The sequence below is a fragment of the Branchiostoma floridae genome, chromosome 7 (assembly GCF_000003815.2).
Source record: "Branchiostoma floridae strain S238N-H82 chromosome 7, Bfl_VNyyK, whole genome shotgun sequence".
Taxonomy (NCBI): Eukaryota; Metazoa; Chordata; class Leptocardii; order Amphioxiformes; family Branchiostomatidae; genus Branchiostoma; species Branchiostoma floridae.
In genome coordinates, this window is record NC_049985.1 from 16,608,122 (window position 1) to 16,621,420 (window position 13,299).

The window sequence follows — 13,299 nt, forward strand, 5'->3', positions numbered from 1 at the left end:
AACTAATGATTTACAAACAAATTTGAGACCTTTGAACCAAAGGTCATGACTGGAAAAGGTACATAAACTTTGCCTTGGACCAAGGTCATTTTTACACTATAGAATGACATTTCCCATTCATTCTCCTATTGTTCTTAAAACAAATCAACGACAGTCTAACAAAACATCTTGTTTGTATTTACATTTATTACCATTTGATGCTAATAATCCACTTTGTGGGCTAAGCAGTACCGACGATGAGAGCGATAGTAGATATACTCCTGCCCGCATGCTGTACTTTTCTTATTCTCAGTCAATGGTAGCATGACTCATTTACCAGCTAAGCCAATCAATGGCGCATGAAATTAAATCAATCACTGTTCGCAGGCGACCAAGGGCAAACGTCACCGCTTCTGTCTCATCACTGACGAGTTCAAGAAGGCGGAGACTGTGCAGTACAAGACCACTTTACTGGGCTTCATCAACTGCATCATCATCTCTACTGACGAGTTGGAGGATCGGGTCAGGATACGGAATGAGTTCATAGGTCAGTCAGCAATGTCAAGGGTCATGTTTCTTTGCAATCAAAGGTTAAAGTTAACGCAGTAGTATGGTCGGTTGTCAAATATAGCAGACGACGTTTTGATAGTACTACCATAAAGAAAGAAAGTTCTCCTTTCTTTGAGATGCTACAAAAGTCGTATTCTGCCATACTTTGGAAGTCCTTGGAAAGAATACTGGCATGAATATAAAATATAAAAAGTACAAATGTATGCTGAAGAAATTGTAAAAGAAATTATACGACTTCAGAATCAGAGTCCAGCAGAAGGAATTGGACTTTCCCAAATTTTCAGCTGACCAACTCCAGTTTTTGTCTTCTGCTTTCTACAAAATGTGACGTCACAGAAGCAGTGGATTGCTCATTCCTTGAAAAAACTGGAATTGACCAGTCAAGCATTTTGGTAAGCCCGATTTTTTTGTTTGGAAGTTACAGATTAATTATGTTTCAGAACTTTTACGGATGAACTTTCAAGTTAGAATTATACTTGCATACTTTGAAGATCCGTCTACTTAACATGGACAACACTGTCAGCTTTATGGTATAAAACACAATTTATACAAGGCATTGAATTCAATGAATGAGAATACTTCAGTCACATTGGGCATATGGAAAAAATCCATCAACACATGAAATACATGTATCTTCGTTTTATCTATGTTTACACCGCAAGTAGGTTGCCATTGAAGAGTAAGTAGATCTAGCCTCCTTTTTTTTTACACCGAATGGTGGTTACAACGGATTGATAGATACAGAGACGACATGTCTCTGACGTCATCCGTATATCTTTAACCGCTCAAAAATAACCGTCATGTTGTGTGTAGATGGGAACAAGAGATCTCAGCGGAGATCATGTACGGTCACTGTGTAACCAGACGACTGTATGTGTTATCAGATGTCCGCCATGTCAATCAGCACCCCCCTCCCACAGAATTGTCCGTGTTTGCACACGGTACTAACATCACGTGACATGCATGTCGTCACCTATTGATTCATGGATGAGGTCTTGTGTGATAAAAAAGCTGTATTGATGTCCCTTACATGTCTCATCGATCAAACAGGAGTGACGTCAGTTGTTGTTTTGTCAAAACAACCACCTGTTGTCCGTGGTTTCGTGCGTTCGCGTGGCGTGCGTAAGCAAAAACAATTTTTGTTTTCTTTGATGTTGCTTCAGTTCTACTGCCTTGAAATGACTGAAGGTAGAAAAACAGGAAGGTGTTTTTGTAAGAAAAGTAGAAAAATACTGTATTTTCAAGGCTGACGTTTTTTTAAAGAAAAAATCTCGTTTTTTATGGCGCACTTCACGTGAATTCTCGCGATAAAGGACTCTCAGTTTGCTTCAGGAGCAAATCAATAATGCCACGTGTCTCCATAGCAAACTGTTTCAATGTTATACTTATAGGAAACATTTCCGTCGATGGTGTCAATGTTCTTGAAATTTCTTCTTTCTATGACTGGCCATCCATCACCTTGACCAATGACGAACCAGGTTTCATGAAGAATTAGAACATTATGACATCATGCCTTAATCTGGTTGGTTGATCTTAGCACTGCTCTACAGCGAGAAAAACAAACATATAGGGTGGCACTAGTAGTAGAAATAACACGACTAGGCACTTTGCCGACTTGGAGATCTGGAAACCAGACCTGTTTTTGGGACGACTATATCATATGCCACCATTTTTGCGCTAAAATTAGCAGAGCGCTTTGTCATGCGGCGTCGCGCGTGTTGTGTAAACTGGAGATTCTTCTCCAGGATTGGGTTCGAACAGGGAAGCATTGTAGGCCACCCGACCAAGTGTCTGGGCTTATGTAATAGTTGGACAATAGTTGAACTACTGTGCATCAAACAACACCGCACTGAAAATAGGTAAGCCCTCGTTCACAATCTTGTCGCGATCCTTTAGATACTTCTTAAAAGATTTTTCTTTCGTCCTTTAATGCTGAAGCATGATCCCAGGGTCTTAGAAAATGGTCTCTCTTGTACCGTTAGCCCCCTCCTTTATTCAAAGCCGTCTTTTCCTTGCAAATGGTGACTTAGCGTTTAAAAGCAGCCCAAAAATATTATATAAGCAATGTTTCCGTCTTTCTTACCGGTGAAAGATAGTCCAGGGTTTGTTTGCTTCCGAAATTTGGAGAAATGGCTCAAACATAAACTTGAAATGTTCCCGCCAATTGATGTGTGAAAATGCGTAGGATCATTCAACTTCGCTGTCAAGACCACCGCGGTCTGGGAGAGCATCCGTGGGTATGATATCTAATTTGTGACCCGATTGCCCCCCCCCCCTGAGTTCGGACTCCATATCAAGACGTGTGCACCGACAGTCGGTCGGAAACATCAAAGGCGATAATTGTAAGTGGAGGACGCCTTACATTACAAGCCCTGTTGGTCGCCTTGAGAGTTTCCAATTTGTCGGAGCTGGCCTAAGCACCCTCAGTGATTAAAAAGCATTGTTGTCCCCTCATCGGACCCGAGGGAACCGCTCTAATCCCCGATCTCGTCGGGAAGAATCCCAAGTATGCCCGCCCAATCAGCGGCTCACGTGCGGCAACGTGTCGTCCGGAAGATTGGGTTTCCCGCGCTTTTCATTTGTTTCAAATCTGCCGCCAATTAGGTTACCTCCCGCGGTTTGCAAAACTTTGCGCTGCCATGGCAACGGCCTCGCGGAGTGATTCAGGCGACATTTTGGTCAGCATCCCGTAAAAACAAAATCCTCCTTGTTGCGTGATGTATGACGTCATTCACAGACGATCTCTATATTAGATCGTGTACGCATGCGTGTGAAGCATTGAATACATCTTTTGATAGATTTATGACGATAAACACGACCTGCCGAACTTAGGTCACCCGCCAATGACGACACAGCTTCCCGTGGGTCAAACGCCTTCATTAAATTAGTTTCTCACGGTGACCGGTGACAGCCTTAACACACACGACCTGCCGACTATCACACACAGACTGTACACATTGTCTTCTTCTGCGTCTGGGTTCAACACAGCCGTGTTTACAGTTTAGAGAACCTGTTTCGTGAGATCGGCCGTAAGTGCTGTCGTACTACAAGACGACGATTGAAGGAAAGATCTACCTATCGAATCTACACAGCGCTTTATTCGTAAGTCCGTACTTCTATCAAATCATTTGTTGAACTCCCACCGTTTAAAAGCTGACAGTGTGCAGAAGGTTAATGATACACCCCACAACACAGTCTGCCAAAGGTACCCTTTAATAAGTAGGTGCAACTTTAGCTGGTTTACTTTTAAATGACGTAAGTATATGGTCGCTAATTAGGCTATCTGCATGCCATAATTTACAGGGAGTATTACGTATGCTTCCAAGTTTGAAAGTTTTGAACTGAAATGAAGAGTAGAATATCTGGTATTCAGCTGTGTGCATTTAAAGCTAGGCTATAAGAATGGGTTCACTCTTGGCATAGGAAACCAGTTCTACGTGCATTATTAGCCTGTGAAGTTTACCCAAATGGAGTCTTACTCTAGTTCTCACGACAGTTTTCCGGTTCCAGTTATGATAATCCGTATTAGGATGTCATAGTTTTCCTGGCGTTACCTTTGCAAAAGTTTACAAACAGACTCACTGATGCATGTATGATACCCAAATCGTGTTTTGTTACTATGAGAGGGATGTGAACTTTAGCCTCCATAGCAGGCTCCAGACGGCGGTCTAAGAATGTGGTCTTTTACTGATTACCTACCATTACTCAATTGCTGCGGTGTTTTCCAATCATTGGCCGTCAAGGGACTGCGAAGGAGGCTAATATCCAAGCAGATGTTGGGGTGGAAAATTGTAGCGTTTTCTGACTGCAACAATTTTCGCAACCATTTCGAGGTCTAAACTCCAGTTAACATACCGCACACGACAAGTTGACGACAAATTGAGAATGTTCTTAGGAAAGTTGTGTATGTGTCGTGCAAACGTTCGTCTTCTGACAGAAAAACGCTGCATTTCTTTGTTGACGGCCGTTTCCCGCTAACATAGCTTCAATGAAACTACAAATGAATCTAGGTCTTGTGTGACTGTGCCAATTTTCGTGTCAGAAAATAGAATAGCCAGAAAACTTTTGATCCTTGATTTTTGATCCCAATATCTGCTTGGAGATTTCCCTCTACCTGTCTAATTTTCCCACGCACGAGTTGGGCGCCACACCACTGCGGCTATTACATCGGTGTCCTCTCACCTCTTGACATTTGTAAAGACGCAGCGTAGCGTGTATACCTGTCGGGATAACGAGGGGGGCCATCTTTCGCCCCCAGGCGCTCCGCTCATGTAGAACACCATATAGAAACTTGGATTAAATACTCCGTCACTGCAAACTGTCGTGCGTCAATAGATATATAACGGCTCTTCACACAAGAAGCTGCGACGCAGCCGCTTTCGTAGCCTTCTAGGAGCGCTGACGTTTTGGGGAGGGAGGTTTGGGGGCACTGATTCGTGATTTTTAATGCAAGAATTGAACGAATAAATGAACTTTATTGCACTTGTACATGGTACAATGTATACGTAAGGCAACGGTAATAATAAATTTGTAAAGTGTTGCTCGTCTTAGTTCTATAACTACATAATGTATGGGTCAGCTTCTTACGGACGCTCAGCAATAGCCGTATAGTGAAAAGGGGCCTAGAAGGCATCATATTAAAGCGATATTAGCCTGACTCAAGACGACCTCAATTTTCAAAGTCAATATTTTTGGCACTTTTCTTCATAATACGATATTAAAGAAACTCTATTCCATTCCATACCAACATTCAATGAGCAAAAATTCGATGCCACTGTACCATGGAAATGACATGAACCGAATCAAAGGCCCCATTTTTAAGGAATCCTAGTGCGGCTTGCTTCTGCGCCGTTTTTAAGAGCTCAAAGTATGAAATTATGAAGTAAATATTTTGGGAATGTAGTGAAGTATATGCCAATATTATACAGATTGCTTTATCCAGAATAGTTCCAATTTTAACGCCCTAATATTGCCTAGGTTGCCTACAAGTAGTTGGGTTATCTTTTAGCCACTTTGCATTGGACACCAAAAGAGATATCAACCCGTCGTAATATTGTACGACTAAAACATGTTTCTAACATACACTGTAAAATTTTGATACACAATTATATTACAAAAGCGAGTATGAAATAATCTTTTCCTGGCCGTGGTTGCAGACGTAATTTTGTTTTGACTACATCTCGCTTTTAATGATGTCTCTAAATGGTGGTCGTTTGGAAACATGTCATCTTGTGGTCGTTGACCTCACTGACGTCACGCCCATGCACACTCGATCGTCCGAAACAAAATGGCGGCCACCGATAAATCTCTGTGGAAACAAGTTGCTCAGAAGAAGACATAAAAATACCCAACCAATATTGACCATATGTCAAACTGTCGTGCTACTAGTTGACGCAAATTGTTCGGCATCCAAGAAGCGTAGACTTAAGATTGTTTTCAAGCTACTAGTATCTCCACAACTAAAGCGGTACCGCCCTATGTAAAGTTGTTATCTATGTTGTTTGGCACTTTTCAATGGTCTGTGTGATAAAAGAACGCAGTAATATGAACCAAATCTCAATTTGCAATAGGGAACTGAGGTCAAAAGTTGTGGTTGTTTCGCAAGATTCGGTAAAAAATTAATTTCGTTGCCACTCCTCGACTATACGGGTTATAATTATCAAATTTGAAAGACGTTGATATAAGATATGGAACAAGAGAATATCTTTGTTGTGTGCTATCGACACTATCATCATAATTCCACCATGTATGTTGACAAATGCTACTGAGCACATGGTAGTAAAATGGAAATCTCTGCAAGATTAGATCACTCATAAACGGAACTGTTTCTGGGTCATATAACGTGAACTAAACATTCAATAATATCACGGTGTTTCTACGTACATAGAAATCGTCAAACAGAGGAAAGGAATTCACTGTGCCCACCATACCTGTTTAACCTGTCCACACAGGTAGGTACACGTGCCGAAGCGCCGGCCAACTTGTCCTCAGACTGGTTCCAAGCTTTTGTCCGAGCGGACATGTTTGCTGTGTCCTTAAAATCATGACGGGATGGAACAAAGGAGCTTCCTGTAGAACGACACCTTTCACACCTTGCCTTCCGCAGGTGCGAGCTAGAAAACACCTGGTTTCATAGTCCTGATACGAAAACAAGAAGCAAGCAAATTACATATGATAGAAAGATTCATTTCTCTAATGCAGCTGCCACATGGTTTGTGTAATTACCTTCGCCAAGATGGTTGTGTTTTCGGTGCCTTTTGTCTGTCCCTTTCTAGACAGCAAAATTCGAGAAGCTAGGTGTGGACGGATTTTAATGATATTTGGAAGGCAATTATGGATTTGCAAAGTGAAGGTCATCTTCGGCAATGGGCCACCTGGCGGCTTTCTGATGTAATTCAGTGAAACTTCCGGTTTGATATCTCGTTTACGTATCTATCACATTACTTTGGATTTCCTATAGATAGATGACACAACACGCAATATCGATATCTTTGGGCATGATTTGTTCCTGACCTAGCCTTCAACCAACGTTACCAAGGACTTGAAACAATCAGATGTAATCTTATCTCTATGAACGGACAATACTTAATTTGACAGGGAAGACCCAGAGGCTTTGTCCTCTATCGTTTCCTGTTGTATCTTAGCGACTGTGGAATAATAATGATATGACTGACATCAAGGACATATAGGGAACAGGAACTGGGACTAGTTTGTGATCATGATTATCTCTGCAATTGCTGGTTCCTCCTTATGGCTTTTATTAGAGGGCTTACGCGCCCTTCCTTATCTTTATCACCATCAGGAAATTTTGCAGATGAACTTCCTTTTTTGATATCTCGTGTTTTGGACCACCTGTGGCTTTGAATTTTTGGTGACAGATAGCTTTTGATGTTTGGGTCCCCTAACAGCTTGTTTTGCGTCTCCAATAAAGTAATGGACAGTGCCAAAATAGATTGTAAAGCTTAACCTAGTCTCCCTGTGACCTTGTTTGCTACAAGATGTTTTTCAATGTCAGGCCCATCCCTACACCAAACGACCTTGCACTTCATGCCGTGTTGGTTGATCAGCCAATCACAGTGAGCCTCTCTCATGGTACGTGCTTTCTTCGGTCTGTAACTGGAATCTTTCAGAGAGCCCATGTCGTTCTGAGACGGCTACCTCATCCCTATGGCATGTGTATGTAACATTGGTATTGACACAAGGGCACATGTCTTTTCTTGCGCGTTTTGCTCCTTGGTACCTTTGCATTTTGGCGTTCGGGAGAAACCGGATTCTTAGTGTCTCGCACGTTTAAAAGGCTAGGGCATTTTGAGCCAACTGAATTCTATGTTTGCATGCTTGTCTGTTGTCAGTTTTAGATGGCACATACAAGCGTACCAGTGCAACGACGAGAACTTGCTAGCAAATTTCGCAGGAAGCAAAGAAGAGGAAACTACGGCCAGTGTCGCATACTTTCAGTCGTTTCAAGGCCACCACACTTAAGACAAAAATGCACCAACGAGCAGCGTCACAGCTCTGCTTATCTCTACCTATTATTCCTCAGAGCTGTCTTCTTCCTGCGTGTAAGACGCGAGACAGAGGTCTGCTTGTGTCTGCGAAGTCGGACATCCTATCCCAAACACCTTACCCCCTGACCCGTGAAGTTTACCACACTTTCTTACCCCCAGACCTAAGAGAACCATAGGAACGAAAATGTCGGCGCATCCGGCCCTTGGAGGGTCAAGACGCCCTGGCATGCCGACACGACCTCCTTCAAGAACTATCGGTCCATGATAGGTAGCTCCCATCTTAGTGAAACAAAGGTTTTCCTCATTCGGGCGCACCTGGGCTTGAGTTAGTAGGTTGTTGGATTGCGCCCACTTTGCCCACACTCTTGGTGACAGCACGTAGGGCTATTGTATATCGCTCTGCTGTCACCCTGATGCGGTCACGCGCTTGAGGGGCCCCTCAACATCTCCCGACAACATGTCTTTACACACTCGTGAAATAAACAATATTTCACAGCGTCGAAGAAGTTCAGTTAGTAAAGCAAGTATATCACTCGCTTTTGGTGAACTCGCTGCGATTTGACAGAACGCTCAACGAATTTCATCGATAAAAACGAATCTTTTTGCGCTTTCTGTGCTTTGTTGAATTTTAGTCATACTTGTACGATTTGCATGATAATCCCATAAAGTTATGCTGGAAGGGAATCTGGTGTTCGCTATGCATATTACAGTGCACCAAGTCTATAGTTCAATACCTTGTGAAATTCTGATTTAAACACTGACGAAAGACAATGATTGCTGACTGAAACGTTTGACTGTTTGCAAATATATCCAATACCAGTTGCTTGAGTAACTGCTATCTTGTGAATATTTCGCAGACTTTGTATCGATTTTTAGAAACATAAAGGACCTTGACACCTAAGAAACTAGGTATAATGTCGTCTCACACTCCCAGTCTAGACAGTATAGAGTGTAATCTCCCAAAGTCTAAAGACTTAGATTCTCTTTTAGCACATAGGATATTCTGTGCGCAAATGGCAACAACACCTCCTCCAACCCCACCTTCTTTCACTTAGACACCTTTAGTTGGGTAATCTGGGCTTTAAAGTAACAATACCTGTACCTCCTGTCGGTATGTATGAAAGAGAACTTGGGCAGGGCTACCGAAATCCTAAATGATATCCTAAGCGGACATGACAATACGAAAATTATGGTTCCTTGTTGATTTTGAAGGCCGGGGAAATATCTATTAACTGCGTTGTCCCCCGAATGAATGATATGTTCGTTTGGAACTTTGGAAGCAATCTTTGCTAAGTGTTCTTATGCCTTTGCTTTCAAGAGCGCAAACTTAAGAAACAGACGTTGTAAAGAAAAGTTCACATACTTCTAACTGTGCGGTTAAAATCACAAGGTGTTGTAACGCCAGTTTCCCGCCAACCACTCTCACCCGGCATGATGGATGATGAGGACAAAGCGTAGCCTCTTCAGCCATGACCTCTGACCTGTTTGTAAACCTGATACCCCTTATCTTACACTTTCAACCTCCAGAACGCTCTACGCCGCTCGGGGTGCCAATGTCACTGCCATAACATTGAAGTAATAATTTGAAACTTTACAATATTTTGTGTCCGCTTCTTATGTATACGAAGTGTGTTTTGTGATTAGGGGATATAGTCAATGATTGGGCTGTATTGTACTCAAGCACAAGGCAGCCAGTCTTCATAAAAACCCTGCCCCAAGCAAGGACTCGTTTCGTAGCTTGGTTACTGGCAGAGCGAACAACTACAATATTCTTGATAATGGATAATTATACCCTTGGCTACAAGGCTGCGCGGGTTACAGAGAAACGATTGGGTTTAACACAGACGGCCTAAAGCTTCGCCCTCGGCAGTTCTGTCATAGGATAATATGACTCACACCTGGGCTGACGTGCTGGAACAACTGACAAAGAATATGGTTTTAAAATCGTCATATTTGACGTCTACGTGCGCAGTGAAGGATTGTTGAAGACGGGACAACGACCGTTGGTGATTCAAACTTACGAGTGACAGTTGAGAGGTCTTCTTCACGTAAGTCCCTGTCGTGTCTTTATGAGTTACATGTGTAACAATAGCCCATTGTTACTTCAACGCTCGCAACTCTTGCCAATAACTAGAAAAAAACTATTGAAGTGATCTTTTGAATTCATTTTCATTGATAGATTTTTGGCATGAGCTCTGTTGTGATCTCTGCAAGTTAGATTGGAAAGAGATGGGCTCAGTGCGCGTTCTAAAAAAAGTTTCAATCTGATTGTCTGGTCCCGCAGATTACATGGTTTGTCCCTATAATTGTGTGGTCTTAAGCTCACTGTGGTGAAAGAGAAATGTCACTTAAGCCACTTAGGTGTCCTCATTTGGTCATTAGTACCTGTTTACCACCTATCGCTCCTCTAGATCTAAACGATCTTAAGAAAACACGAAGACACTCCAATGAGTTGCGGACTGGCATCTTATCTGATCTCTCAGTAAGTAGCGATGTTTACTTCTTACAAATTACCCTCTGGAGAATAGTCGTTATCATTATGTCGTAAAGACGATGACACAGCATTATGCTTTGAATAGAAACATCATTAACAAGGCGAGAACCCATTTCAAGAATGGGAATAATAACAATTAGCATGTTTATTGTTGCATTTGTACAGTGAGAATACTCGGTACAATCCTAAATTCAAACTGTTGGAATTTTATGTGGAAGACTCTTGTCTCTCTACGGGTTACAATTTTGTTGACACTCTATTTTCTCGTGAGAGAAATATTCTGTTTTTGCTTTGTTTTTATTTTTAGGACAAATTATATAGTGTGGATGGAGTAGCCTATAATCTTACAACGTTGCATTTCAAACTTTAAGACTGTAATCATTCTCATAAAAATGAAACTAGAAGTGACATGACCATACACAAACACTTCATTTCATTTTGCATCTACCGTTGCGAAAGGTCAGAGCAGAATAATAGAAATGTTGGCGGTGGTTTTGTTCTAGTCGGTTTTACGGTGATGCATATGTATCCTCTGCGATGTCATGACACCTCGAATACATATCCAATGTACTACTGTCTTCTTTCGTACTTCTTTCAACCACAAAGACCTCAATTCCCCTTCTATCCCGAAAGTACATGACTTCACATCAGGGTTTTACCCCTCCCCTTCCCCACTCTGACCTGCCACGTCCTACATGTGCCCACGTTGCCACTTGCCTCGGGGCTAAGCTGGCCTGATTGAATCTTGTTGTTTGGCCGATCACCTTACGCCGTGGACACTGCCAGACATGGTGTAACACGGTGTTAATGTGCTCAGGAACAGACGGCACCAGCTTTCAGATAGAGAGAGCACTAGACAGTACGACATCGGGCGGGAAAACCGTGTCACTCATAAATTTTGACGGCTGACACTTAGACGAATCTCATGCACGCGTCTGTCAAGATAGACATCTAAATTATCTACCTCCTCGTCTTGAACAGACGGAGGTACTCCTTGCCAGTTACATGATACTTGTTACGTTTACACATAGGTCTAAGTTGAAAACGTTGTTTGCCATGACATCCATCAAACTCAGTAGAGAGTCCACAGTGCTCATTTCAGACGACTTTATCTTGACCTATGACGTCAGACGCAATCGACTCACATTGATTGGCTCCCTTGTTGTGACGTAGCCTGGGCGGCATGAGGAGCGGTTGTTGAGTCGTTTGGGACTATTTTTGAACAGTCTTTATCTTATTGCATCTCTTTGTCGTCTCCTAGACACAAGGCGTAGTCTACGTTTAAGACACACTTAGCAAGTGTCGGTGAAGAGGTTAGGCCATATATTCCTCCTTGTCGTGACGTTTTTACTCTTCTTGAGTTCGATAGAGCGAATCACGTATGAGGGTAGAGTCCTTGGCCTTGTGCCAAAGTGGTAGTAAACGAAGGGCTGTGGACAACTCATTTATCACATAGGACCATGTCCTAGATAACACACGCCATGTCGTATATGGGGCTCTGTCTATCAGTTGGCCTCAATACTTTAACATACCTAAACAATAAAACAAGCAAGATGGTGATAACCAGTTAGTACGTATCAGACAAGCTGTCTGATTTGTTAACCAATTAGTCAGTCAATAAATCACTGTCCGACTTGTGACCTCGACAGTCTGATTCTCCCGCGTCTCCCCTCCAGTCTTTCCCCGGGCCTTGCTAACTTATCACTGATGAGGTGATGCAACCATGTCTTATTCTTATTCTCCAAGCAGAGGTTAGGCTCTTGGTTGTTTCTGACTCCCCCTTAAGCTTTTCTGTCAGAGTGTCTGTTTTGGGTGTTTTCATTTGTCTGCCAGAATAAAAAAAAAAGAAATCCTTAGCAAATAGAAAGTTCAACAAAACCCACATAGAAAATCGTCAAACTCAACTTAACCTCTGCTTGGAGATGAACTATATCTAAGTCTGCACCAGTACAGTCTTAACTATTGTATGTGTTTCTAGAACATAGTGCATTTTTATGCATACGCAGAGCTTGCAAAGTAGAAAGTCCGACAAAACCCACATAGAAAAGCGTCAAAATCAAGCCGGAGCTTAACCTCTGCTTGGAGGGTAGTAAACTGAATCTGTACCAGTACAATCCTAGCTATGTTTTTCTAGAACATAGTACATACATGTGCTATAGGCTAGTAGGAGAATTTTGTTGTTGCAGACATGACGCTGTATATGTAACAACAGTAATTCAAGTGTGCTCTAATCAATACTACACTGTCATACCGGTCAGACAAGTTTGCGAGGGTAAAAATAAGGTGGGTCTGTGAAAAATCAACCTTTCTATTATCTGTTCTCTTCGCCCACATTGTCGCTACCAAAGGGCACACATAGGAGTGGCACTGTGACATCATTTATCACACAGATTGACGCATAATCGTTATCTTGTTTATCTGATGAGTAGAGGGGTGAGTTGGCCCCGGGTCAGGGGTGGCGCTGGGTGTCGTCTGCAGCGCGGCTACGCAGATATGTCCGCGGGGTGGTCGATATCACCATGGGGACGAGAGCTGTGGAGAAGCTCGTCTGTTCTCTGTCCCGGGCTGTGTTTAGCACCATGATTTATGAAGGCGTGAAGGTTGAAGAAGGGCGTTTCTCTTGTTTGTTTATTTCAAATCCGTAGTTTTGAAATTTTCCTTTTCATTAGCGCAAGTTGTAGCTAGGTTGGATACATGTTCCACTTACCAGCTTTGGGTACAAGTTTAAGAACAACGCGGTCCGTACGA

The 13,299-nt window shown here is 42.4% G+C and overlaps 1 protein-coding gene across 1 annotated transcript in view; it reads left to right on the forward strand.

The window, feature by feature from the left end:
* The window catches only part of LOC118419076 (inverted formin-2-like), a 64,774-nt gene that overhangs the window by 11,286 nt on the left and 40,189 nt on the right, over positions 1-13,299 (forward strand). Inside the window, exon 3 of the mRNA XM_035825353.1 lies at positions 367-526. Within this exon, the coding sequence (XP_035681246.1) occupies positions 367-526 (160 nt within the window). The remainder of the gene's footprint in view (positions 1-366; positions 527-13,299) is intronic.